General features: G+C 55.5%; 1 protein-coding gene and 1 long non-coding RNA gene across 14 annotated transcripts in view; one reads left to right on the top strand and one right to left on the bottom strand.

Annotated features, from left to right (window-relative positions):
* The window catches only part of LOC120227102 (SLAM family member 8-like), a 102,053-nt gene that overhangs the window by 28,458 nt on the left and 45,698 nt on the right, over positions 1-27,897 (top strand). For 3 of the 12 annotated variants that reach the window (XM_039225263.1, XM_039225265.1, XM_039225270.1), the window contains exon 4: positions 8,763-8,830. The exons of 5 other annotated variants lie outside the window; for them this stretch is intronic. In XM_039225263.1, the coding sequence (XP_039081194.1) occupies positions 8,763-8,830 (68 nt within the window). Of the gene's footprint in view, positions 1-7,782; positions 7,979-8,762; positions 8,909-8,995; positions 9,017-9,104; positions 9,197-27,897 lie in introns of those variants that run through there. 4 more of the 12 variants (XM_039225268.1, XR_005527174.1, XM_039225264.1 and 1 more) reach the window with 4 other exon arrangements.
* Positions 568-27,178, bottom strand: LOC120227106. 2 transcript variants are annotated; one of them, XR_005527177.1, is made up of 4 exons: positions 22,145-22,156; positions 8,492-8,494; positions 8,071-8,200; positions 568-653 (listed from the first exon to the last, which is right to left on the bottom strand). It is a non-coding gene; the product is annotated as an uncharacterized LOC120227106 (long non-coding RNA). The 2 variants fall into 2 exon arrangements; XR_005527176.1 differs by lacking the exons at positions 8,492-8,494; positions 22,145-22,156 and adding an exon at positions 27,140-27,178 and having other exon boundaries at positions 8,071-8,279.

Below are 27,897 nucleotides of genomic sequence, written 5' to 3'. Positions count from 1 at the left end.
TGGTAGAATCATGGGTTTTGGGCAGGTGGGGTCGACTATGTATTTTCTCCGAGCTCAGTCTAGAGAAATCACATGCAGCTTCACTCAGTGGCTCCTTCCTTATCGTCACTTGCTGTATATTTGGGGCAAGTCTGTCTTATCTGTAAAATGGACTCACCGTCCTCTGGGGGAGGAGCCAGGGCGTCAGTGAGATTCGAAAGAGGAAGCAGGAGTGTGATGCTCTCCACTCACGGGACACCCTGTCCTTTGTCCCTCCTGCCCCAGAGCCTGTGTCCCGTCCCCAGGTCCTGGCTGAGATTTTGTCCCTCACACGAGACTGGTGCAATGTCACCCTGGAGTGCCATGCCCTGGAAACATCAGGGGCCGAGAACGTGTCCTGGGAGAGCAAAGGCCTCCCCAGGGAGCTGGAGCAGAGAGGGGCCCCAGTACAGGCCCCCAACCCCTAGACCCTGGCTCTGAACCTGCCCCTGAGCCAGCCCAGCCCCAGGGTCACCTGTGTGGTCAGCAACCCGGTGGACCAGAAAAGTGCCACCCGGGACCTCGGGGAAGTGTGTGTCCACAGTGAGTGTTCCTGCCTGAGGGGAGGGGACTCCCGGGGCTCAGGTCCCCCTGGTGAGGGTTCCGGGTTCTGTCCCCCATGTCTATGTCACCACCTTCCCCCACTGACGAGCTCCTCCAGCGCGGGGACCCTGTCCTGTTCCTCTCAGCACCCGGCCCCCAGCAGGGCTCAGAACTGGTTGGTGAAAGCACCTGCCATGTCCCCCCTCTCCAGCTGAGACCCGTCCCTTCAGACGCCTCCACGTGCTTGGCAATGGGCGTCTGACGTTGTCTCTTGTCTTACTCTTCTTCACTGTTTTTGTGAGACGGAAACAGATCCACACGGACAGGACAGTGTCATTTATGTGGCAAACATCCTGCTCACTGTTGCTGTCATCCTGGGAGTCGTCTTGGGGCCTGTTGTGATCATTGGAGTTAGAGGCTGCGTGTTGGCGATACATTTCAGGTAGAACATAGAGACTGGGAGAGCAGGTGCACGTCTCCTTCCCCTGGGAACCTTGTATCCCTTTCTCCTGCGTCTTGCTGCTCAGGGAACGTCCCCACAGATGTCTGGGGGGTGTGGACATGACCAGGGGGTGTCATGTTGGGGGGGCACCAGTTGCCAAGGCTCAGATTCAAGTTCATTCTGTGTGTGACTCAGAACCATTTTTGGTTTTCCAGACTTAATTCCTGAAGATGGCGTTCGGAAGGAAGATCAAGAGTCTGGAGACGGCGGGGACAAGGCGAGGCTGGGTCCCCCCCGTCCCTGTGAGCCTGGGTGTGAGTTGGTCAAACCCACTCGTCTGCACTTTCTGGCCTCGTGTTTGTATCCCTTTCAGACATGCAGTATTAACACGGGTCCATGCAGTGCTGGGCGCTGTGAGGGGAGGTCATGTGAGCAGCACGGCATCTGTGGGGTCCATCTGGGGCCTCTCTGTCCCTCAGCTGTGGCAGGAACCCTCTGTCCACATTCCAGTGATTGCAGGAACCACATCAAGAACAGGAGAGGCCTCTCACCACTGTCTACACTTAGGTCCGCACGCCAGGCCGGGTCAGGACGGAGATTTAATTGGAGGAAGCAGGGAATCCAGCCTCTGGCGACACCTCTGATGTGAGTGTGAAGCCTGCACCCTGGTCCCGCCCCTCCCCCCCGACTGCTCTGAGCAGGGATGGATTTAGTTGACATCGGTCCATTTCTACACGAACTCCTTATGCACAAGTTCAGCAGAAGCCACATGTTGTGGGCGAGTGAATGGGAAACTGCTTATGCAAATCCATCCAATCCTTTTTTCTTTTCCTTTTTTTCTTTTTTTCTTGGCCTCCCTGCACGGACCCCGGGCTCCCCACATGGGCCACATGTCATGAGCCCTCTGCCTGTGGGGCACAGTCATCATGAAATCACAAAATCCAACCTCGACTAGTTTAACATCACACTGCTGTCAGTATGTGCGTTCTTCTCTCTCTCTCTCTCTCTCAAAACTAAATAAATAATCATTTTTAAAAAATAGACAAAATGTCTAAGACCTTTTATGGCTTTCTGGTTTTAAATTTTAATTTAAAAAAGTGTACTGTTTACTGTGACTTGACTCCACTATCAGCAGGTTTCCCATCCACCCCTCCCGCTCCGTCTATACTGGCCCATCCTTTGCTGGTCAGCACCCAGCCCTCCTCTCTTCCCAGCCACCTACTCTCCCTAGGGGGCTCCAGCTAAGCCCTGATGGGAGCCTGGCTGTACTGAGGCCGCCTCTCCAGTCCTGACCCGACACCCTCCCGCGGCTGCCTGATGATGGGAGCCTGGCTGTACTGAGGCCGCCTCTCCAGTCCTGACCCGACACCCTCCCGCGGCTGCCTGATGATCATCTGCTCTTGGAAGCCAGAGTGGACTTGCAGGAAATTGAATTCTTGCCTCCTGGGCACCCACTCCCCACCCTCCTTGGCTTCTCGCTTGGCTCTGATCATATTTCCACCTAGATCAGGTCCCACCATCCACTTACTCGCTTCAGCCAAACACCTGGAGTCCCCTTTGCTTCTTTGTTTGCTCTGCTCTGGCGTCCACACCACGGTCAGCCGGTGTGTCTGAAATCTGCCCTCTCTCTGCACGACCTCCTCACTGAACCCCAGTCCTACTTCAGTGCACAGCTCCAGCCTCCTTCCTGTCTGCAAACCTGCAGGTCCAGAACCCAGACTAGTACCTGGTGCTGCCTCGTCCCTAGGATCTACCTGTGGGGCTGGCCTGTGGGTGCCCCCTTCCTGGCTCAGGGAAACTGGGAGGCTGACCTCTCAGCAGCATCCAGGCAGGGGATGGATAAACTTGAAGAGGAAAGACGTAGGTCCTGAGGACACCCCACCCTCAGCTATGGACTCTCTGGTCCTGGGACATTGGATGCTCTGGACACACAGCACGTTCAGGCTGATCACTGCCTTATTCTTGGCCTCAGGCCAGTGAATGTGAGCAAACTGTCGCTCTGACCTGTTTCCCTGGTCATCTGGGGACTCACACTGACCTCTGCTCTTCAGGTCTGGGGGGTGAGGCCAGAGGCCTAGAGAGCTAGGTGGGGTGGGGGCAGGAGAGAGATGGAGCCCCTGAGGGTCATGGGTGGGAGAGACCCAGGCTGAGCCCCGCCTGCAGCGCCCTGTCCTGACTGTCCCTGTGGTCAGCTGTCCAGCAGGGAGGTGCAGGGTGTCTGGGTCTCTCTGCCCTCCCAGCAGGTGTGTGTCCAGGGGTGCAGCCTGGACCTGCAGTGCTGATAAGGGGGGTGTGGCAGCAACACACTTCTCCCTCCCTCCTGCACCCCCAGTGTGTCCACAGAGCAGGGGGGAGGGGGCATCTCCCCACGGGGCTCATCCTGAGGCCCCCAGGAATTGGTGTGGGGTTAGAGGGTCCCTGGCAGCTGGTCCTTTCCTCTGGTGCCTCAGTTTCCCCTCCATGGGGCTGCTGCAGTTGGAGGGGGACACACCCTGTGAGTGGGGGTGGGGCCACGGCATCTTCCTAGTGTCTCTGGAAGGTTAAGTGAGGCCTCTCACCCCCACTCCTCCCTGCTCTCTGCTCTGCCCTCACCCCTACCCCCTGCCCTAACCTGTCTCACAATGAGCCCCTGGGGACCCGCAGCAGCAAACACCAGAGGGACAGGCAAGGGCCCCCCAGGGAGCGCGGGAGACACGCTCACTGTGCACCCAGCTCCTGTCCAGGCAGCCCTGGGGTCGCCCTTATTCATCGCCCCCCTCCCCACCCCGCTGCCCCTGCAATCCGGGCTGGCTGCCCTCAGGGCTTTCTCCGGGGCCCAACCAGAAACAGACATGGAGACCTGGGCAGCGAGGCTGGGAAGCGCCCTGCGCAGGGGGTGGGCTGCAGTCAGGGCGCTGGGCCAGGGGGTCCCTGAATCAGCCTCAGCAGGAGCAGGGCCTGTCAGCAGCGCCCCCTGATGCTCACAGGACGGCGCTTCCTCAGACATGCAGTCAGCACCTCCCTCTGTCTCTGTCTCTGACCCGCCTGTGGAGGGAGACATCCTGCTCCAGAGGAGAGCGGCTCCTGCAGCCTCAGGTCCCTGAGGTTCCCACACTGCCTGTCAGCCTGTCTCTCGTCTTCTGTGTGGACGGCAAATCCTAACCAGGCTCTCTCTGGCCATTCCTCCAGCCCCACTGCGTCCCCCACTGCGGCCTCTCCTGCTGGGAGCCTGGGACATTCTCTGGGCACCAGAGCTGCCAGGTGGCCTTCGCACCTCAGGTGGTGTGGTCCCGACATCCATGGGAGCAGGAGGAGGGGGGCTGGGGCCAGAACATTCAGTCCCAGGCTCTGTGTTTTCCGGAAGACTCCTCACTGTCTTAGAAGTAATGGACTCTGGTAGGTGGGGTCACGTAAGTAATTTTTCCTGGGAGATTTTCAGTCGTGCTCAGTCTAGTGAAATCACCTGGGGCTTCAGTCAGTGGCTCCTTTCTTGCCGGGAGTCGCACCGGCCTCTCTGGATGGCAGTCACAGCAAGGAAGTGGCAATGTTTGCAGCTCCTGCCATGAGAAATGAAAACTGGTATCTCCTTCTGCTGGTACTGGCTCGTGTTGGAAATAAGCCTGCTGGTATTGACCAGGCCTCACAATATTCCATATCAGACCCATATTCTGAACACAGATACCTCATAAGGAAAAGCATATTCCTGCCTTTACAAAAGAGACTTTAGATGAAAGCTCGATGGGCGATTGTCAAAAGGCTCTTCCTATGGGCCTTGCTGATCCAAGACTTAGATAATAAAGGGGGTTAAGAACACAAGAGTTACAATTGAGCCTGGCCCTGAGACAAAGAGCCTATTTTGGGGTTAAGGGCAGAACACAGTTACTACATATATCTTTGCTAATTGGTGAAGCATGGCAGTCCCTTCCTCAAGGCCTACATTCCACAAACTCCCTCCCTTACTCTGGCATCTGGGATGAGGATAGATAAGAGTAGCTAAAACATAAACTCAGGTTCATAGACTGACACATTTAGGGTCCCCATGTTAGTTTCCACAAATAAACCAATTCAGAAACATTTATCCTCTTGAGAGCCAGACAGAATAACTCCTAGCTTATCTATATACAATTTAACTTGTATGTTATCCTGTTTTTCACTAAGAGCATTCTGTTATTTCCTTGGTCGGAATAATTCTGCAATTGATATCACAAAAGGCCTCCCATTGTAAGAAATTCCTTTCTCTGACTTCATGTTATTGCTGAACTTTTAAATAAAGACACCAAAACCGACAGGACAGAGATGCCTGCCTGGTGATCGGAAAGAATCTCGGGGCTCTCTCGCTCTCTCTCGCTGACACTGTCCATCCTTCAGGGACCCCTGGACCTGCTGGAGCCGGCTCAGCCTCCGACAAAGTGGCGCCCCAACAGCGGGCCTGAAGGTAATCTCTTTAAATTATGTTTTTTTTTGTTGCATTAGTTGGGACGGTTAGGATTCCACCATAGGGTGCCGCGGACCCCCCTGCATAAGATCAGTAGGGTTAGTTGGTGGAGAATCAAAGAACTCTTTTTGAGAAGGTATGGGCCATAAAGAGTCTAAGGAAAGGAGGCTCTTTGTAGATGTGATACAGAATCTGCTTGCAAAAAGAGGGGCAAAGGTATCCTTTCAACAAATTGCTCGATTTTTACGTTTTGTTAAAAAACTGTGCCTCTGGTTCCCTGAGGAAGGAACTATTTAATATAGATATCTGGAATAAAGTTGAGTACGAAATTAGACAATGTCCTCAAAAAATCCCGGTTGAAATTCTTTCTCTATTAACCATTTTAAAAAGGGAGTTAGACCCCTCAAAAGATACTTCGGGAGTCTTCAAGCCCATCGCCTCCCAGAATGATAATAAGGTGGACTCAGGGACTGTCCCCAATTCCACCACTAGGAAGGTTTCAAATTTAACATCAGACAATTGGGCTTTCCCTGTTCAGACTACAGGGACTTTCCCTCCATCTGGACCGCTCCCTCCCATGCCATTTTCAAAAGGAGTAGGGCTCAAAGCCACCGTTAGGGAGGCGGAAAAGGAGGGAGATACAGACTTTGTTCGCTGCTTCCCCTTTGCTCTCCGAGGAGAATTTGATGATGACCCTTCTTGGGAACCTCTTCCCTATAAGATTATTAAGGAACCAAAAACTGCCTGTACCGAATATGGGCCACTTGCTCCCTATACACTCACATTGCTAGAGGCCCTAGTATCTCGCTGGATGACACCTTATGACTGGATTCAAGTTGCAAAAGCCTGTCTGTCAGGAGGCCACTACCTGGTATGGAAAGTGGAATATGATGACCTCTCTAGAAAAAGAGTAGCCATAAATAAAAGGATTAATAGGAGAGACATTACCCTCGATAAACTCCTAGGCGAGGGTGATTTTGACACTGCTCAAGCTCAAATGTATCTATCTTGACAAGGCCGCCTTACAGCAGGTCACTGATTGTGCCTATAACGCATGGAGAGCTTTGCCAATTGCAACAGGCAGGGCCGCTACCTTGGGAGAAATCCGACAACGATCAGATGAAAGCTATGAGGATTTTGTATCTAGACTCGTACAAGCTGTTAGAAGAGTGATAACTAATGATGAGGCAGCAGACATTCTCATTACACAACTAGCATTTGAAAACACCTCTTCTACCTGCCAATCTTTATTACGACCCATAAGAAAAATGGGCACCTTAACTGATTATGTCAAACAATGCGCAGATGTAAGTCCTGCCTTTATCCAGGGCGTGGCTATCGCAGCAGCTTTAAAGGGAGAAACATACCCTCAATATGTCAGGTCTTTAGGGCAGTCAGGAAGTACTAAGAGCAAAAAACCTTCCTCAAGGTTTAATTGTTATTCTTGTGGGCAAATGGGATATTTCAGTAGGTTTTGCCCCACAAAAAAGGCAACTACCTCTCTGCCAACTGCACCTGTTTCTCAGGTGATAAGCAAAAACAACAAGCCCAGGACTATGTGCCCTAGGTGTCAAAAGGGCTTTCACTGGGGCAAAGCTTGTAAATCTAAATTTCACAAAAATGGCCAACCACTGGGAACCAATCTCCAAATATCTCAGGACCAGGGAAACGGAATGAGGGGCCAGCCCCAGGCCCCGACACTAATTGGGGTGACATCCCTCAGCCTGCTCAGCCCATTCGCCAATTTCAGCCAGTCTCTGAGCTCTATAGAGCAACCCCAGGCAGCGCAGGACTGGACCTCCGTTCCACCACCAGCACAATACTAACCCCTGATTCACCTCCGATAACTACTCCCACCAGTGTAAAGGGGCCCCTACCCCCTGGGGTAGTGGGACTAATATTGGGATGGAGCTCCATCTCCCTTCAGGGGATCACCATAATCCCTGGGGTGGTTGACGCTGATTATCAGGGAGAGATCAAGGTGCTGGTCTCTCCTCCTTCTTCCACCAAGCAAATTTTTAAGGACCAGAGAATTGCCCAGTTACTATTATTGCCTTATTATTGCATAGGAAAGGATGCCACTAATGATCCCGGCACTTCCTTATCATCAATTGCTGTATATTTTGGGCAAGTCTATCTTATCTGTAAAATGGACTCACCGTCCTCCGGGGAGGAGCCAGAGCATTAGTGAGATTCACAAGAGGAAGCAGGAGTGTGATGCTCTCCACTCACGGGACACCCTGTCCTTTGTCCCTTCTGCCCAGAGCCCGTGCCCCGTACCCAGGTCCTGGCAGAGATCCTGTCCCTCACACGAGACTGGTGCCACGTCACCTTGGAGTGCCACACCCCGGGAGCCACAGAGGCCGTGAACGTGTCCTGGGAGAGCAAGGGCCTCCCCAGGGAGCTGGAGCAGAGAGGGGCCCCAGGACAGGCCCCCAACCCCTGGACCCTGGCTCTGATCCTGCCCCTGAGCCAGCCCAGCCCCAGGGTCACCTGTGTGGTCAGCATCCCGGTGGACCAGAAAAGTGCCACCCGGGACCTCGGGGAAGTCTGTGTCCACGGTGAGTGTTCCTGCCTGAGGGGAGGGGACTCCCGGGGTTCAGGTCCCCCTGGTGAGGGTTCTGGGTTCTGTCCCCCATGTTTATGTCACCACCTGCCCCCTGTCACCCCGTCCAGGAGGCTGGCAGGTGCATCCAACTTGCTTCTGCCTTTCAGTGTCTTCTCCTGCTCCTCGGCACCCCTCACCCCTGCTGCTCCGGGCAGCCCCCCTCCATACCTCTCCCCTCCCTCATCCCTCAGTCCTTGTGTGTCTCAGGAGGCTTTCAGGAAAGTGAGTAGGGGTGAGTCAGTGGTCTGTGACACCTGAGGGAGGCTCCCCAGGTGAGCCAGAGGGACCCCTGCCTGCATGGCTTAGGGCTCGGGGCTCCTGTGCCCGGTTCTGGCCTCAGGGACACACGTCCCCCCCACGTGCTCGCCTGGGTTCCCGGGTGTGTCCTGCTCTCCTCAGTCTGAAAACTCATCAGGCCGTTCCCCCCACCCTCAAATTTTCCAAGTTCGGTGTCTCCTGTCTCCACTTCCTCCCCCCTAGGGATCCCTTTTCTGCAGCTGTCCCACGGCTGTGACCCTGCGGCACACAGTTTCATTTGCTTGATTCACATCCATCACGTACTGACCTTGACTAGGACCCTCCGCCCCTTTGGCACAGGGCCCTGTGGGAGCAGCCGCTGACCTGTCTATACACCTCCCCCCTCTCCAGCTGAGACCCGTCCCTTCAGCTACCTCCACGTGCTTGGCAATGGGCGTCTGATGTTGTCCCTTGTCTTTTCCTTCTTCACCGTCCCTGAGAGGGAGAAACACATCCACACAGACAGGCCGGTGCTGCCCACCTGGGAGCCATCCTGGGGGCTCTTGTGGTCGTGATGCTGATCCTCGGGCTGGCCTGTACCTGCGGCGCTCACGTGGGGAGAGGAAGAGCTTGGAGCCTGGGAGAGGCAGGTGCTCTTCTCCTTCCCCTGCCCACACTCTTTCCCCCCATGCCCACTGACCCTCAGCTCCCTCCCCTGCATTTTGCTGCTCAGGGAATGTCCCCCTGGAGGCTGGTGGGTGTGGGCATCACTGTGGGGGTCATGGTGGGGGGAGGGCAAGGTTCTCAAGGCTCAGATTCAGCTCCATGTGTGTGGGGCTCAGGTGCTGGGTCACAGGAGAAGCACAGGGACCGTGATGGTGGCGTCCACTATGCAGAGCTGAGCAGGCCGATGCCCCAGGACGGCAGGGACAAGGTGAGGCTGGGTCCCCCCCCATCCCTGTGAGCCTGGGTGTGAGTTGGTCAAACCCACTCATCTGCAGTTTCTGGCCTCGTGTTTGTATCCCTTTCAGACATGCAGTATTTTTTTTTTTTTAATGTTTTATTCACTTCTAGGAGAGACAGAAGGAGAGAGACAGCGTGAGCAGGGGAGGGTCAGAGAGAGAGGGAGTCACAGACTGAAACAGGCTCCAGGCTCCGAGCCGGCAGTCAGCACAGAGCCCGACGCGGGGCTCGAACCCACGAACCGTGAGATCATGACCCAAGCGAAAGTCGGACGCTTAACCGACTAAGCCACCCAGGCGCCCCTCAGACATGCAGTATTAACACGGGGTCCATGCAGTGCTGGGTGCTGTTGGGGGGAGGTCATGTGAGCAGCACAGCATCTGTGGGGTCCCTCTGGGGCCTCCCTGTTCCTTTGTCTGCGTTCCAGAGATCAGGTAAAGCACATTTAGAACAGGAGACCCCACTCCATCCTGTCTACACTGAGGTCCGCACGCCAGGCCAGGTCAGGATGGAGATTTAATTAGAAGCAGCAAGGAATCCAGCCCCTGGCGACACCTCTGATGTGAGTGTGGAACCTGCACCTGGTCCCGCCCCTCCCCCTCTGACTGCTCTGAGCAGGGACGGATTTAGCCGACATCGGTGTTTGTATGCGAACATCTTGAGCACAAGTTCACCAGAAGACACAGATCTGATAAATCAAGGGGGACCTTAGTATTTAAATGGGTCCAACCTGTGTTCCAGTCCCACTCAGCCTCATCTCCTTGGCCTCCCTACACAGACCCCAGGCTCCCCACATGGACATCAGTCTGTCAGAAACATCAGTCTCTGGGACAAAGTCATTATGAATTCACAACAGTCAGCACATCCAGTTTAAAATCTCTCAGCAGTCACTATCTGCATTTTCTCTCTGTCTCTGTCTCAAAACTTAATAAATAACACTCAAAAATAAAAATAGAAGATACTGTCTAAGATCTACTCTGGCTTTGTAATTTCAATTTTAATTTTAAAAATTGTGTTGTTTACGGGGACTTGGCTCCACCCTCAGCAGATTCCCCACCCGCCCCTCCCGCTCCGTCTATACTGGCCCATCCTCTGCTGGTCAGCGCCCAGCCCTCCTCTCTCCCCAGGGGACTCCAGCTAAGCCCTGGTGGGAGCCTGGCTGTGCTGAGGCCACGTCTCCAGTCCTGACCCGACACCCTCCCGCGGCTCCTGATGGACATCTGTCCTTGGAAGCTACAGTGGACTTGCGGGAAACTGAATTCTTGCCTCCCGGGAGCCCCCCTGCACCTCCCTGGCTCCTCCCTTGGGTCTGATCATATTCCCACCTGGATCAGGTCCCACCATCCACCCACTCACTTCAGCAAAACACCTGGAGGCCCCTTTGCTTCTTCCTCAGCTCTGCTCTGGCATCCACACCAAGGTAGCAGTTATGTCCAAAATCAGCCCTCTCTCTGCACGACCTCCTCACTGAACCCTGAGTCCTACTCCGGTACACGGCCCCAACCTCCTTCCTGTCTGCAGACATGCAGGTCCAGAACCCGGACCAGTACCTGGTACTGCCTCGTCCCCAGGACACACTTGTGCGTCTGTCCTGTGGGTGCCCTCTTCCCAGCATCGTGGAGCCTGGGAGGCTGACCTCTCAGCAGAATCCAGGCGGGGAATAGATGACCTTGAGAGGAAAGCCTGAGGCCCTGAGGACACCCCACCCCCAGCTATGGACTCTGGTCCTGGGACATTGGATGCTCTGGACACACAGCACGTTCAGGCTGATCACTGCCCTATTCTTGGCCTCAGGCCAGTGAGTGTGAGCAAACTGTCGCTCTGACCCATTTCCCTGGTCATCTGGTGACTCCCACTGACCTTTGTTCTTCATGTCTGGGGGTGAGGCCAAGGCCCAGAGAGCCAGGTGGGGTGGGGGCAGGAGAGAGATGGAGGCCCTGAGGGTCATGGGTGGGAGAGACCCAGGCTGAGCCCCGCCTGCAGCGCCCTGTCCTGACTGTCCCTGTGGTCAGCTGTGCAGCAGGGAGGTGCAGGGTGTCTGGGTCTCTCTGCCCTCCCAGCAGGTGTGTGTGCCCAGGGGTGCGGCCTGGACCTGCAGTGCTGATAAGGGGGGTGTGGCAGCACCTCCCTCCCACTCCCTCTGCACCCCCAGTGTGTCCACAGAGCAGGGGGGAGGGGGGTATGTCCACACGGGGCTCATCCTGAGGCCCCCAGGAATTGGGGCAGGAGAGGAGGGTCCCTGGCAGCTGGTCCTTTCCTCTGGTGCCTCAGTTTCCCCTCCCTGAGGCCGCTGCAGTTGGAGGGGGACACACCCTGTGAGTGGGGGCAGGGCCACGGCATCTTTCCCAGTGTCTCTGGCAGGTTAAGGGCCACTTCTCACCCCCACTCCACCCTGCTCTCTGCTCTGCCCTCACCCCTACTCTCTGCCTAGTTCCCTGTCTCCCAATGAGCCCCTGGGAACCCGCAGCAGCAAACACCAGAGGGACAGGCAAGGGCCCAGCAGACAAGCCTACTGTGCACCCTGCTCCTGTCCAGGCCACCCTGGGTCCACCCTTCCTCATCACCCCTCTCTGCACCCCACAGTCCCTGAAAATATGTTGGGTGCCCCTAGGGCTCTTCCCAGGGCCCAACCAGAGATAGACACTGAGACCCTGGGAGCCAGGCTGGGAAGGGTCCTGTGCACAAGGTGGGCACTGTTAGGGCGCTGGGCCAGGGGCTTCCCTGAGTCTCAGCTTCAACAGGCTCAGGGCCTGCAGGCGAAGCTGTGCCGGCACCGCCCCCTGGTGGAAGACGCTGGAATGGCGGCCGTGCGCAGTCAGGTGTCCCAGCCCCGCCCTCAGGGCCCCAGGGAACTGGTCCCTCAGGGACACTGCAGGGCGGACAGCACAGCCTTCACTCGCGCCCAGGCCAGGGCAGCTCCGGTCATATTCATGTCTGAGAAAGGAGCCCAGTTCTACCCCGTTGCCCAGGGCGTGCCTCCCACCTGTCCCCTGGTGTCTCACCTGCCCAGCAGGTGGTGGGTCACGGGCAGCTCTGAGGCCCTTCTGGCCCCGGGATCCCGGGTCTCTAGGTCAGGGTGGAGCTGATCTGGCTCCCTGACACCTCTCTGATCTCAGTCTCCTCCCTGTCTTACCTGGGCTCACATTGGCTCTGGACACCTGACCTCTGGCTCCTGGAACACGACAGGCCAGGTGTCACCTGAGGCCATGACACGGCCATTACCTCCCCCAGGCAGGCAGTTCCCCAGATGTCCAGGGTCACTCTTCACCTCCTGCGGATCTGTCTCAGAGGTGTCCTTGGTGACGCCTGCCCTGACCTCCTGGTGTGACCCTGAAGCCACACTCCCAGGTCCTGAGCCTCCCCACATGCTCTTTTCTCCTGAGCCCCACTCCCCTTCTGCTATGTGGGGACCTCCTAGGGCCTGTCTTCTCCTGGGACAATCACGCAGTGGCACCTGTGCTGGGAGCTTCCTGGACCTGCCTGTGCACCTAGCCCAGGGGCTGGCACACAGCAGGTGCTCATGAGCAGGTCATGGAAGGAAGGAGTCCACCGTCTGGGAGGGTCTGGGTTGGGGGCCACAGTCCCCCCTCAACAGCTCACATCAGTGCATCCATGGGGTCCCGCTGCTGGGACCAGATAGGGCTCAACAGAAAGGAGCAGCTTGTCCATGAGCTGCCCTGTGGGGGGGGGGCTGGTGGGGAGAACACGGCCCCCCAGGCCGCTGTCACTCAGCGTGTCCACTAAGGGGCACCCGATTTACCTGCATCAGGATTCTCAGTGCGACCCACTGGGGTGGGTTCTGAGAGACCCTCCTCCACATCGGGGGTGGGGCCCGCAGGTCAGAGGAATGTGGGAAATGTGGGGACAGATCCCTCCTGAGATACTCACACTCCCTACTCCCTCAGGATCATGGGTAATGCCTTAATCTGGATTTCACAGCGTGTGTGATCGTGGAATTCTCATTCTGTCTCCTGGAGCAGAGGTCCCATGAACCTCCTGTTAAATTAGCATCTGATCATCACCTATTCTGGGAAACGGCCTCTTACAGGACAGTGCTGAGTGCTGAGCTGGGAACCCAGACTTTGGGCCCCTCCAGTCTCTCCAGCCGAGTCCTCCCTCCCCCCACCGCCGACGCTTCTCCTTCCCGTGTATTCTCTGTGAACCCCTGGACCTTTTGGTCACACCCCACCATGGAGCCCACCTCCACACGCAGCCCTCCCCTCCCCCTCCCCCCGCCTGTGTGCTGTGTTCCCCACCCCCACCCCACCCCTGTCCCTCTTCTTATTCCACCTGTGTGAGGCTCTTCTGTGCTCCTCAGCCCCCATGCACCTGCTCTGTCTGGGTGGGGGGGGGGGTGCTGCGGGTCTGGGCGGCACAGGGGCTGTGGCTGTGGAGCAGGACGAAGGGCCCCAAACAGAAGCAGGTGCACAGCTCCCTGTCTGCAGCCCGGGGAGGGACAGCGGCTCCTTCCAGCTCCGTTAGGGGACGGCCCGCTGCCCCTCCAGTTCCCCAGGCTCCCGAATCCTTAGTATTTTCTCCCTCAGGCTTCCTCTCTCCACAGAATGTAGAAGAGTCACCACCCCAAATACGACAGGAATTTTCAAGGGGTCACACTCAGGGATAAGAAAATCAGAAAATAGAAAAGACAAGCAGCTCAGGAATTTGGGACACATGGTCTCATTACTAGTGTTCTAGACACACACGTGCGGTGAGGAGCCAGGAGTGTAAGTAGTGGGGGTGCCTGTGTGCCTCAGGCTGGTAATTGTCCCCCTCGACTCTCGTTTTCAGGTCAGGTCATGAGATCTTGGTTTGGAAGATCAAGCCCCGTATGAGATCTCCGCTGACAGGGCAGAGCCTGCTTGGGATTCTGTCTCTCCTCTCTCTCTGCCCCTCCCCCCAATGCTCTCTCTCAAATAAATAAAAAAACATGAAAACATTTTTAAAAAGTGTAAATTGTTAAGAGCATGTTCCTCATCACTCACATCCATGAATAAATCCAAAGGGGAACCACAAAACTACTGGGAACGGTTTGTGTTCTAAAGTTGTCCACAGTGTTCTCTGTTCACCACCTTCCCACTTGTGAGAATAACACCGAGAGGGCACAGTGTAAACCTAGAGGTGAAAGAATTAGAGAAACACCAACGTGAGCAGCAGGGTCAGGACGGCCGCCCCGGCCCCCAGGAGTCCCCGGGTGTCCTCAGGAATCCCAGAGTCCCGGCCCCGGGCTGAAGCCCCTGCCCGTCTCTGTCCGGCGTGACCACCTCCGCAGGCAGCACAACGGGGCGGCTGACGCGGCCCGGGTGGGGGTCACACAGGGCGTCACAGAGCCTGTGGTCTGTCGTCCGTGGCTCCCCCCACGCGGCGGCCCCGGCCCTGCTCCCCGCGTGTCCTGGTGCAGGTGCTGCGCGTCTGTAGAGCAGGTGTGATGAGCAGACCCGCGGAGCCGCAGGGGCTCCTGGAGAAGGTGGGGGGCCCCCTGCGCAGGGCCCTGTGGGGGGAGGGGACCCTCCGTGCCTGCTCCCCGCCCCCCTTCCCCATGGTGAGGGCGGGGCTCCACTGGGAGGCGGGATCTCCCCCCTGACTGCTCCCTCTGCAGATCTGACCTGCCTCCCAGCTCCTCCTCCCACCGGAGATCGGCCCCAGCCTGGAGCCACATTTGTTTCCCTGTCTCGGGCTCCCTCCCTTCCTGGTGTCCCTGTGCACCCGCCTGCCCCCCATCAGGTCACACCGTCCCCCTCCCTGGAGCCACCTTCCTGTTGAACGAAAACGCTGAGGCCCTCTCACTGAGGCTCCCACAGGCTTCCCTGAGCGGATTTCTGCTTCTACCCCCCGCCAGCCTGGGCGCTGCTCTAGGACAAGGACTTAGCTGCCTGTCCCTGCTCCCCTGTGCTGCACACAGTAGGCGCTCATGACCTGTGTGTGCTGCTTAGCTGATGGTGGAGGGCTTCTGGGCATGAAGTCTCCTGCGGCAGTTCTGTCCTCGGCCGCCAGGTGGCGGTGGTGCCTGTGCTCAGGGCTGGGAGGGAGGATGCTCAGGGAGGCTTGGGGGGCTCAGGTGGGGCTGAGGGGGGCGGGGCCGCGGAACTTCTCCCTTTGACCCCAGACCCACCACAGGGCAGAAGGGGGAGATTAGCGCCAGCGACACTGGGAGGGGTGGCAGGTCCCAGAGGGCGGCAGTGTAGACGTAAATGTGCAGCCAGAACTCAGGGATCAGGAGCCAAACCTGGAAGGTAGGAGCCCAGGTGAGCGGTGGGGGGCGAGGTCCTGGTGTAGGAGGGGTGCGGGCTGGGGACGAGGGCGGGGATCTGAGGTCCAGGGCTGTGATTGTGGTGGGGGAGGGTTATCTGGGGCTGGGGGCAGGGTGGGTTACCTGGGAAAGTGTATCCCTTGTGGATCCTGAGTCTGAGATCCAAGGACCTGATCCAGGTTTCTGGGGTGAAAGAGCCTGGAGGTGAGAGTGGGGTTCCTTCCCCAACCCCTGAGACTGACCCTGAGGGTGAGGGCAGATCCCAGGGAGGGAGTTGGGACACAGGGGTCCCCTATGGTGGCAGGTCATTGGGGCTAATAACTGAAGCTGATAGAAGGTTTTACTCCCTGGAAGGATCCTGCCTTGAAGGGCTGAGGACAGATGCCCCCATCAACAGTGCACCCCTCTCCCTGGTGTGGCTTCTGTAGCCCTATCCATCCCTCCCTGCTCCCCTCTCCGGGACGATTTTCTTTCTGGTGGTGCAGTCATCCCTGTCAGTCAGGTGGAGAGGCTCTGACATGTAGGATGGGCCATGTAGTGACACTGTAGAGCTGTTCCTGCCTGCCCACCCCTCTCCCTGCCAGGAGCACCCCCATCCCACCTGGTGTCCCCTTAGTTCACCGCCATCCCCCCTGGTCTCTCCCAGGAGCACCCCCATCTCACCTGGACCCCCTGGAGCACTCTCAGCTGCAGTCCCTGACCGCCTTCCCCCTCCTGATGAAGGACCCTGGGCAAGTCACCTGCCTCTGTTCACATAACATTTCTCCTGAGCCCAGATAGGATGCTAAGAGACTGATCTCATCAACCTTTTCATAGGGTTAAATGAAAGAAAAAAAAAAAAAAACATGAATTTGTGCCTAGCATTGAGTGCTCAACAAATAGTAACTGTATTATTTTTTTTTTCAAGTTTATTTCTTCATTTTGAGTGGGAGAGAGAGAGAAAGAGAGAAAGAGCGAGCAAGAGAGGGGCAGAGAGAGGAAGAGACAGAAAATCAGGCAGGCTCAGTGCTGTCAGCCCAGAACCCAGTGCAGCTTTAGAACCCATGAACCCGTGAGATCATGAACTAATGTGAGATCAGGAGTCCAATGCCCAACCGACTGATCCACCAGGTGCCTCCAATAGCCCCTATATTAAAGAGGAAGTCTAGGGGCACCTGGCTGGCTGATCAGTGGTGGATGCGACTTTTGATCTGGGGGAGGGACGTGGTGTCTACCCCAGCCATGTGGGGTGTGAGACTACTTATAATATGTAGTCTGAAGTTTGTTGGGTGAAATTTTATGTGGTTAGTTTAAAATGTTTATTTATTGGGGCGCCTGGGTGGCTTAGTCGGTTAAGCATCCGACTTTCACTTAGGTCATGATCTCCCGGTTCGTGGGTTCGAGCCCCACATCGGGCTCTGTGCTGACTGCCAGCTCAGAGCCTGGAGCCTGTTTCAGAGTCTGTGACTCCCTCTCTCTCTGACCCTCCTCTGCTCACGCTCTCTCTCTCTCTCCAAGAAATAAATAAAAACATTAAGAAAAAATAAAATGTTTATTTATTTATTTTCAGAGACAGGCAGAGCGAGCGTGTACCTAGAAGCAAGTAGGGGCAGTGAAAGAGGAGAAGACAATCCCAAGCAGGCTCCATGCTGTCAGTGCTCAGAGCCCAACACCAGGCTGGATCTCAGGAACTGAGAGATCATGTCTTGTGTGGGTATCAAGAGCCTGATACTTAACCCACTGAGCCACCCAGGTGCCCCTATTGCCTCAAATGTTCAAAGATGAATGACACAGAGGAAATAAATCATTCCATGTCTCGCTGGAAGATAGTTCCTGATGACAAATATCATGTTATACACATACAGTTTAAAATGAGCAAATGTGCCCAGAAAAAATGTCTCCTATCTGACTTTGAATCCCCAGCCCTGCTTCTCCATGTTCTCACAATTCATTGTAGCTACTGTGTTTCTCAAAGCTACCTTCTATCAATAATCTCAATACATCAATGCCACTAAGTAACATCAATTCTAAGATGTATGCCAATCTCGGAAATGTGCAACATGGAACAAACATCTGCCCTGGTCGGCCCTCCTCTCTCCTGAGCCCCGGGGGCAGCCTCTGGACTGCAGCCTCCTTTCCAGGCGTGTCTCGGACTCTCTCTTTTGGTCTCACTTCCAGCTGCCTCCACAACCCTCACCCCCTGTGCCCTGTGGCCTTTCCCCACCTCCCCACCTACCTGACCTGCACCTGGGCTAAGGTGTAAGGAAATTCCTCACTTGTCCCTCAGGTTGTCCAGACTGTTCCCTCGACCACTCCCTAGGTAATGGTGTCAGTCCCCTGAGGTGTGTCCTGGCCCCTGTGTCCCACCCCCCCTGCTGGAAGATGACACCTGAAGGGATGCTTCTGTCTCCTGACCTGTTACTCACATGAGGCCATTCCCTTAGAAATGGAGGGGAGAACTCAAAGGAGTCATAACACATTGCCAGGACAAGAGTCAGGTACCTATGAAGAGGCTCCTAGGAAGACTGTTTTCATCTCAGAATGTCTTGGTCTAGTTCTGGGATGTGGGATATTATAGGGGTGCAGGGGGGTACCGATCAGCATCTTCTCCATGACCTTGGGAATTTACAGTTGAAACAAACCTCCTGATGGGGGCGGGGCGCCTGGCCATCTTGTCAGCATGTAGAACTGGGGTCTCTACAGTCCAAGAGGGGGAGCCTCAGAAGTTGTCGGGATTTCCCCCGTCTGCACAGGCTCCTAGCTCTTTCCATGTCAGGAGGGCCGAGCCTCTTCCTCAGGCTTGAGGCCACCAGATGGCCACCTGGAGGAGAGGCCAGAAAGCTGTGGAGCATCCCTGACTCCCCCTGTTAACATCTCTTCAAGGATCCCCTGGAAGACCTGCTTTCCTTCCAGAAACTGAGAATTAGAGGCACACTAATGGGGCTGGACTCCTGGGGCCTCAGGTGCAAAGGCATGGGCTGAACTATAGGTGCGGGGTGCCTTGGGGAGCACGTGTCACAGGCCGAGGTGTTCTTTGAGGCAAAAAAGGCCAAAATGGCCCTATGCCACCTGTTTGCCAAGTGTGAGCAATTCCCCATCATGACCTCAGTGGACTTGGCCCAGATGGACTTGCCAAAGTTTCTCTTGACCGTGGGCTCAGTTGGCCCGGGGCTTCCTCCCTGCCCGTTGGCCTCTCCATGGTTCTGTGAGTTCAGACAAAGGGAAAAGACATATATCTACTATTATAGTATCGCCCAGGGTATTTTCACTGCCCTAAAATCCTGCATTTCCGATGCTCATGACTCCTCCCCAAAACCCGGGAATATGCTGATGTTTTTACTATTTCCACAAATTTGCCTTTTGGGGAACCTAGGGGTTCTGATAGTTAAGTGTCTGACTCTTGATTTCTGCTCAGGTCATGTTCACACAGATCATTCATTCAAGCCCTGCATTGGATTCTGTGCTGCCAGCCCTGAGACTGCTTGGAATTCTCTCTCTCTCTCTCTCTCTCTCTCTCTCTCACTCCCCCTCTCTCTCTTAACCTCTCTGTCTCTCCCTCTGCCTCCCCACTGGTGCTCTCTCTCTCTCAAAAGATATAAGTAAACATAACAAAATAATTTGCCTTTTCCAGAATGTCATGTAGTTGGAATCATCCAGTGTGTACCCTTCTCACTGGCATCTTTCATGTGGTAACATGCATTTAAGTTCGCTGGGAGTCTTTTCATGCTTTGATAGCTTGTTTCTTTTTAGAGCTGGTGATGTTCCCTTGTCTGGATTGACCAGTTTATTTATTTATTCATTGAGTGCGGGACTACTTGATGCTTCCAGGTCTTGGAAATTATGAAGGAAGTTGCTAGAAACATATAGATTTAGGTTTTAGTGTGAACAAGGTTTTCAACTCCTTTGGGCAATTACCCAGGAGTGAGGTTGCTGGATTGTATGGTGGGAACATGTTGAGGTTTGTAAGAAACCATCAGGCCATGTTCCAAAGCAGTGGTGCAATGCTGCATCCCTGTCGCAGTAGCTCCTGGGGCGGCGCCTACTCCCCAGCACTGGGGGAGGCGGTGCTCAGATTGTGGTCATCCTAACAGCTGCAGGGGTGTCTCATTGCTTCGGTTTCCATGTCCCTGAGGACATGTGATGTGGGGCATCTTTCCTGTGCTTCTCTCCCATCTCTGTATCCTCTTTGGTGACTTGTGTTTTAGTGACTTGGGCCTCTTTTTGATTGGGTTGTTGGTTTCCTATTGTTGAGTTTTCAGAGCTCTTTATATATGTTGGCTAACACTTCTCTATCAGATAAGCCTTTTGCAGATTTTTTCCTCCCAATCTGTGGTTTGTCTTTGCCTTCCTGTGATTGTCTTTGCAGAGCAGAAGTGTTTCATTTTCACTGAATTCCTGCTTATGTCATTTTTTGTTCATGAATTCGGCCTTTTGTGTCTTTCTGAAACATACTTGCGAGTCCCAAGAACATCTAGATTTCTCCTATGTTGTCCTGTAGGAGTTTCCCAATTCTTCATTTATGTGGAGGTCAGTGATTGACGGATTTAATTTTTGTGAAGGGTGTGAGCTCTGTGTCCTGGTTTTTTTTTTTTTTTTTTTTTTTTTTTTTTTCTGCACAGGGTGTTCTGTCTGGTTGTTCCAGCATCATTTGTTGAAGAGACTNTCCTGGTTTTTTTTTTTTTTTTTTTTTTTTTTTCTGCATGGGGATGTCTGTCTGGTTGTTCAGCATCATTTGTTGAAGAGACTGTCTTTCGTCCATGGTACTGCCTTTGCTCCTTGTCAAAGATCAGTTCACCATCTATATGTGGGTCTATTTCTGGGCTCTTTTCTGTTGCATGTTCTATTTGCCTCTTGGCTCATGTCTCCCCAAATCTGTACTGTCTAGATGATTGTAACTTTATAGGAGCTCTTGAGGGAGAGCACACACCTTGTGTGTGAGCTGTCCACCTTCACTCTTCTGCAACATGGTATGGGCTCCTCTGAGTCATTTTCTTTCCATGCAAACTGTAGAATCATGTGATCAATATCTACACCATTACCTGCTGGGATATAGATTGTTTTTGAGCTAATGGACTGATCATGTTGGGAAGAATGAATATCTAGATAATAATGAGCCTTCTTATCCATGAACATGGTCTATCTCTGCATATATTTAGACTTCTCTGATTTTGCTTATGAGAGTCTTGTAGTTTTCCTCATAAAGATCTTTGCATATTTTGATCAATTGGGGCCTAAATAGTTCACTGTTTGGTTTCAGTGTAAACGGAACTGTGTTTTCAGTTTCAAAATCCATTTCTTCATTGCTGGTGTGAAAGTGAGTAATTGAGTGTCATGTAGGAACCTTGTGTCCTGCAACTGTGCTATCAGTCTTCATCAGATGATGAGTACTTTTGCTTCTTGGTGTATCTATTCTTTGGATTTTTTACATAGAAAACCATGTCCATGTGTACAAGTTGGTTTTATTTCATCCTCCACAGTTAGTATACCTCTTATTGAATTTTCTTAAGGTTGGGGTGAAGCAAGCCCCACCCTGAGCAGGGCTGGAGGAACTGCCTCATGTGAAGCAGGCAGTACAGGCGGGAGGCTGTGGTCAGCAAGGGCCTCTGTGGATCTCAGAGCCCACAGAACTGCAACCACAGGCCTTGTTTCCTCTGCCTGGGGGTGTGAGAAAGGTGAGAGGCTGCCTTGGGGCAGGCTGGCCTCCCTCCCCCTTCAATGTCACTTGTCAAGGTCAGGAAGGACTTAGGTTTGGAAATATCTGTGGCCTAGGAGCCTGAGATGTGGGCCTGGTTCTGCCACATTCTGGCTTCAGGACCATGGGCTCATCAAGTTCCCTAAATGGGCCCTGACTTTCCTCATCCATGTAATGGCCTCTCAAAGCGACTGTGCCTGTGAACCACAGAAACCTCAACACACTGTGGTCAGTGAATTAGCTCTCTTGTTGTCCAGGATGGCAGGAGGAGATGGAGATCCGTATCCGGAGGGTGAAAATGTCCCTGGTGTGGTGCCAGCATGGAGTGCACGGTGGCTGCCCCTCCCGTGTCCCTGACCTGCAGCTGCTGGGGGCTCCATCCTAGGCCCTGGGCCCCATCCCCCATGCACTGTTGTTCATGCAAACACTCCTCCCCTGAGAGTGCTCCCCAGGGGGTAGGGACAGGGACAGTGGTATGGCTGACCCTGCTCCCCATCTTGCTGGAGTGACCAGTGGTGAGCTGCACAGGTGAGTACTCTATCCAGGAGTTTCTTCGCACGAGGCTCAGGGACTGAGCCTTCTGAAGCACCATCCATGTTACGGGATGAGAGCCGGGGAAGAAAGCAGTGTTGACGCTCTCCTGCCTGGGGTGCACAGCGCAAGTCAGGGGCCCAGACTGGAAGCCACACTGTTGAAGTGCAGAGAAAAGCAGAAGGGAAATTTGACCTGTTAAATGGTTTAAAGACATAGGACAGGCCGAAAGCACGAGGGGAGGGGGGCCCAAGTCCTTGGTACAGTGGTTAGTGTGACTCTGCCCCTGGCCATCAGCTGTCCCTGGGGAGCAGGGCAGCAGGGCTGAGTGTGAGGCCAGGGACACAGGGAAGGGGGCTCGCTGGGTGCCGGCTGAGGAGCTGAGGTCACCAGGCTGGTGGGGCCTTCAGAAGGGGGCCCCACACACCCAGGATCTCATTGCGGTGTGTGTGTGGGGGGGTTGTTATTACATTCATCTGTCATCATTCCCTGATCCCAGTGCAGGGGTGGAGGTAAGAGGAAGCATCTGAATGGCTTTCTTTAGACCAGCCAGCTTGTTCTCAACAGTTATTTCCGCCCCTGGGGTGGGAGGAACTAAGAGCGGCTCTGGGTGAAGCTTTCCCCCTCTCTTGACTCTGCTTTCTGGATGTTTCTTCCCCTGCTGAGTAGGCCCAGAGCAAGCCTGGAGGGAGGTAGCCTGTGATGGGAACACACCCAGAGGCCCTGCGCCTGTGCCGGGCCCCCTGGCTCCTGGGATTCACCAGCCTCCTCCTCAGTGAGTGACTCTGGTCTCTGGGCGGGAGGCTGCTGTGCGGGGCAGGGAGGGGGGCTCCTGTGGATCTGATGTCTGTGGGGAGGACCTGACACCACCTCTGTTGGAGGGCACGTGTGGGGCTTCTGGTTTCCAGCTCAGGGCAGAAGGGAAAGAGGACAATGAGCGTTTGGCTGTGGTGAAGCCTCACCTGGGTCCCAGGAGCCCTCACAGGGTCCACACGTGCTGGTCACTGACCCTTGGTTGCTGCATCAGATTGCTGGGGTTGTGAGTACAAGATCCCATAGACCTGATGGCTTGAACCACATCAAGCTGTTGTCTCACAGTCCTGGAGGCTGTGATCCAAAATCAAGTTTGTGACCAGTGTCTGATGGGAGGGATGGAGATCTGTGCCGTTGGGACCCATGGCATTTGTGTCCTGACTTGCTTAGAGGGACCTGGTGGCCGTGTCCCCTGCCGTCTCTGTGCACCTTGTCTGTGCCGTGTCGGGGTGGGTCCTGCACCCAGGGCACGTGTCTGCCCCGACCTCGTCCTGCACTGGGGGTCAGAGGACGGTGACCTCTGGAGGGAAGGGACAGAGGAGGGGCCGGCAGGGGGCTGAGGACTGAATCCCTGTCATTCTCCTGGCCGGCCCGGGGCAGGGATAGTGTGACCACCTTCCCACTGATGCAGGAGCTGAGGGCCTGGGCCTGAGGGCTAAGGGGTGCTGGGCCCAGGGTGAGGGCCCCAGTCCCATGAGGGAAGCTGGAGGGACTGGGGTGAAGGCCGACCATGCATCCTCACTGACCCTGACATGGGCCTGCCCAGGAAGGGACAGGATCCACTTCTGTCAGTGCCATCCCAGTCAATGCTGCTGTGTCTCCTGCATTGACCCTGGGGTCCTTGAAATTGACCATGTGGGCTCACAGCCTGTGCAGGTCAGGACCTGAGGCAGATACACTGGGGGCTGAGTCCCTGGGCCTCTGAGACTGAAATCCAGGTCTGTGTGGAGCTTAGGGAGCTCAAGGTCAACTGGGAGGATGTGGTCTCCCTCACCCCTGCACTTGAGGAGGGAAAGTAGATCCTGGGGCTAAACTGATGCCTCCCTCCTCATGGGTGCTGGCCTGAGGTTGCCCTCCATCCCCACAGCATGGATGTGCCCACAGCACAGCCTCAACATGGCAGCAGGCTCATCAAAGAAGTGAGGGACAGGGTGTGATTGAGACGGAAGTCACACTCTTGTGAGACCTGCTGTCACTGAGTGACGTCCATCACTTAAGATGAACTCCGCTCCTCAGAGCAAGTCACAGGGTGCAGCCCCTACTGCAGGGCCAGGGCTCCCTCGGTGTGTGGACTTTGGGGCCTCTGCAGCCACATAGGAAGCTCCTTCTACACTGTGCACTGGGCATTGACCCAATGTGCTCAGTGGTTTCTACCCGTGATGTCATCACGTCCAGACTCTCAGATCAGGCGGTTAAGACACTCAGGTGAGCATTTAGGACCGTGTTCAAGGGGATGCCCCACCAGGACCAGGACATGATTCCAGCCTCGCTCCAGGTTCGCGCTCTGTCCCGCCCCCCGGAGTCAAGGGATCCACTGGGTGGAGTTCATTACCACGATGGGGTCTATGGTTTTCTCCTCGTTCTTAATTAAACACACTCACACTTTGTGTTTCCAATGCCCTAGGCGACTTCAGCACTGCGGTCAGAAGCTCTGGGGCCCATGGATCCAGAACAGAGGATTCTAGAAACCTAGTTTCCCTGAAGGGGACTCAAGGAGGTTCTGTGTTGTTCCATGTGACCAGACGTCCAGAAGTACCTCCTGAAGCCAAGCTGGAGAAGATTTCTTGGGCCGTTAAAAACGAGTCAAACTACATACTCCTCCTGCATGTGTCTCCTGGGGTGGATGTTCCAGAATGGGTCACCTCCAAGGACAAGTTCAAGAAGAGGCTTCATGTGCACCACACTACGACCCTGAGGATTGACAAGCTGACCCTCGAGGACAGTGGGTGGTATCGGGCTCGATGCTCCTTCAGCACAGGGATAGAAAATGCCCAGTATTTCCACCTCAGTGTCTACGGTACGTGGTGGCCCCTCCCCCAGGACAGGCTTACCCCCTGCTTTGGTCCCTGGGAGTGTCCATGGGCCCCTTGCAGGATCCCTTCCAGACCCCAGACTTGAGGCTCTGCTTCTCCCCTGAAATCAGAAGCAGCGTGTTCAGCACGAGTGGAGGCGGGGCTGAGACTCCCAGCAGGGGTGGATCCCTCGGTGCTTCAGGACGGAAAATGGATATTTGGGGAGGTGGGGTTTTGCTTGAACCCTTACTGTGCTCACGGGACACGTGTCCTTAACTGGTGTGGTGGCGGCTGTTGCTGCTGTCACAGATGGACCCACAGGTGTCTTAGTGCAGCCTCAACCACATGTGCACCTGTGTGTGGGTCAGGGTCAGACCCGGAGACACTGTGATGAGGGTCAGGTGTCCACAGGGCCGTGCTCCTTTTGGAGTCTCCAGGAGAGGATCCGCATCTTTCCTGTTCAATCTTGTACTGGTGGCCGCATCCCTTGACAGGTGGCTCCTTTCTCCACCTTCAAAGCCGGTCCTAGAAAGCTGAGTCCTTTTGGTTGTGCATCCCTCTCCCCCTCCTCCCCTCCTCCATCCATGTGTGAGGACACTGTGATCCCACCGCTCATGTCCAGCGATCCAGACCTTCTCTAGTTTAGGGTCAGCTGTTTCGCTACCTCAGTTCCCCTTTGCCATGGAACCTAAGACATCTCAGGCTCTGACAGTTAGCACGTGGTCGTCTTTGGGGACAGTGATCACCAGTCTCATACACAACCCATGTGGGATCCTCCCTGCCCTGTCCCTCCTCCTCTACACCAGCCCGAGGCCCGTTCACTCCCAGACTCCCCGGACGCAGGAGATGTTCACAGGGTGACCGTTCCTCAGACACGCAGTCAGCCCACTCTCTGTCTCTGTCTCTGAGCCCCCTGTGGAGGGAAACATCCTGCTCCAAGGAGAGCGGATCCTTCAGCCTCAGGTCCCTGAGGTCCCCACACTGCCCGTCAGTCTGTCTCTTGTCTTCCACGTGGACGGCAAGTTTATGCACGTTCTAAATGAGCTCAGGGTGTCCATTCCTTGGGTCCCCACTGCGTTTCCCACAGTGGCCTCTCTGCTGGGGGCCGGGGACCGTTCTCGGGGCACCAGAGCTGCCAGGTGGAAGTTGTGCACCTCGGGCCGTGCGGTCCCGGCCAACATTCAAGCGTAGGAGGAGGGATCCCAGGCATGAACAGGACAGATCCTTCCGTACCTTTCTTGTGTCTTCAAAAGTGTTTTTTTTTAATTTTAAATTTTTATTGAGTTTTGAGAGAGAGTGACAGACAGAGAGAGCATGAGCAGGGGAAGGGCAGAGAGAAGGAGACAGAATCTGAAACAATATCCAGGATGTGAGCAGTCAGCACAGACTCCAAGGTTGGGCTTGAGCTCATGAAATGTGAGATCATGACCCGAGCCAAAGTAAGACGCATCATTGTGCCCATAAGATGCCCCTTGTCTTCTCTTTCTTTTAGGAGAAATGCCACTTTCTTAGAAGAATTGGGTTCTAGTAAGAGGGGTCTATATGTATTTTCTCCAGAGACAATTTGAGATGTGCTCAGTCTAGTGAAATCACCTGGGGCTCCACTCAGTATCTCCGGTCCTTAAAATTTGTTTTTTAATGTTTTATTTATTTCTGAGTGAGAGAGAGAAAGAGTGAGAGCAAGTGAGAAAGAGAGAGGGACAGCATGAGTAGGGGAGGGTCAGAGAGGGAGGAAGATACAGAATTTGATCCAGGCTCCTACTCTGAGACAGTGGTCACCACAAGTCCGACGCCGAGTTCGAACCCACGAACTGTGAGATCATGACCTGAGCCGAAGTCCAATGCTTAACTGACTGAGCCACCCAGTATCTCCTTCCTTATAGTCACTTGTTGTACATTGAGGTCAGTTCTGTCTTATCTGTAAAATGGACTCACCATCCTCCGGGGAGGAGCCAGGGCGTCAGTGAGATTCTGCACAAGGAAGCAGGAGTGTGATGCTCTCCACTCACGGGACACCCTGTCCTTTGTCCCTCCTGCCCAGAGCCCGTTCCCCGTCCCCAGGTCCTGGCCAAGGTTCTGTCCCTCACACGAGACTGGTGCAACGTCACCCTGGAGTGCCACACCCCGGGAGCCACAGGGGCCATGAACGTGTCCTGGGAGAGCAAGGGCCTCCCCAGGGAGCTGGAGCAGAGAGGGGCCCCAGGACCGGCCCCCAACCCCTGGACCCTGGCTCTGATCCTGCCCCTGAGCCAGCCCAGCCCCAGGGTCACCTGTGTGGTCAGCAACCCGGTGGACCAGAAAAGTGCCACCCGGGACCTCGGGGAAGTGTGTGTCCACGGTGAGTGTTCCTGCCTGAGGGGAGGGGACTCCTGGGACTCAGGTCCCCCTGGTGAGGGTTCCGGGTTCTGTCCCCCATATTTATGTCACCATCTGCCCCCTGTCACCCCGTCCAGGAGGCTGGCAGGTGCATCCAACTTGCTTCTGCTTTCCGATGTCTCTCTCCCACTCATCTGCACCCCTCACCCCTGCTTGTCCAGGCAGCCCCCCTGCATACCTCTCCCCTCCCTCATCCCTCAGTCCTTGTGTGTCCCGGGAGGTTTTCAGGAAAGCGTGTAGGGGTGAGTCAGTGGTGTGTGGCACCTGAGGGAGGCTCCCCAGCCGCTGCCTGCAGGGCTCAGGGCTCGGGGCTCCTGTGCCCGGTTCTGGCCTCAGGGACACACGTCCCCCCACGTGCTCGCCTGGGTTCCCGGATGTGTCCTGCTCTCCTCAGCCCCGGGTTCTGGTCATGCTGCTCCCTCTGCCGACAGACCTTCCACGTCCAGAGTCTCCCTTCCCACTCACTCCCGTCCAGGGACACTTCTCTGCAGCCGCCCCACGGGGTGTGACCCTGCAGGCACACAGGGCTGCAGGGGCTTCACGTCCATCAGGCAATGACCTTGACCAGGACCCTCAGCCCTGAGGGCACCAGACCCTGCCTACGCTGCCACTGACCTTTCCTTGCACTTCCGTCCTCTAGGGGGCGCTCAGGGCCCCACACTGAGAGGTGCTGCTCTGGCCAAGGGTCAGTGTCCTGTGGGGCCTGGACAGCTGGGGGCGGGGCCACGGCTGCTCCTGCTGTGACCTCCTGTCCCACATGGGCCTCGGGCCGTTTGCTCCCAGTCAGGTGTCCCCGAGGGAAGAGTGACCGGGTCCCCTGTGTGCCGTCTCGTCCCCACACCCCACCTCCCCCTGTTGCTGGGGACCTGCTGCATCAGCGTCCCCGAGTCCCCGAGGAGCCCATCCCTCAGCGACCCCCAGACCCTCTGCAAGAGGCTCCTGCCTCCCGCTCATCCTCCTCCCCGGCTCCTCCCTGCCCGGGTCCTCCTCCACCTGCTGCAGGGGTGCTGGCTGCCCCCAGG

The sequence above is a fragment of the Hyaena hyaena genome, unplaced genomic scaffold (assembly GCF_003009895.1).
Source record: "Hyaena hyaena isolate Hyena2069 unplaced genomic scaffold, ASM300989v1 scaffold_2004, whole genome shotgun sequence".
NCBI classification, from domain to species: Eukaryota; Metazoa; Chordata; class Mammalia; order Carnivora; family Hyaenidae; genus Hyaena; species Hyaena hyaena.
The sequence above is the reverse complement of the archived record's forward strand: the minus strand, read 5'-3'. Positions and strand labels throughout refer to the sequence as shown.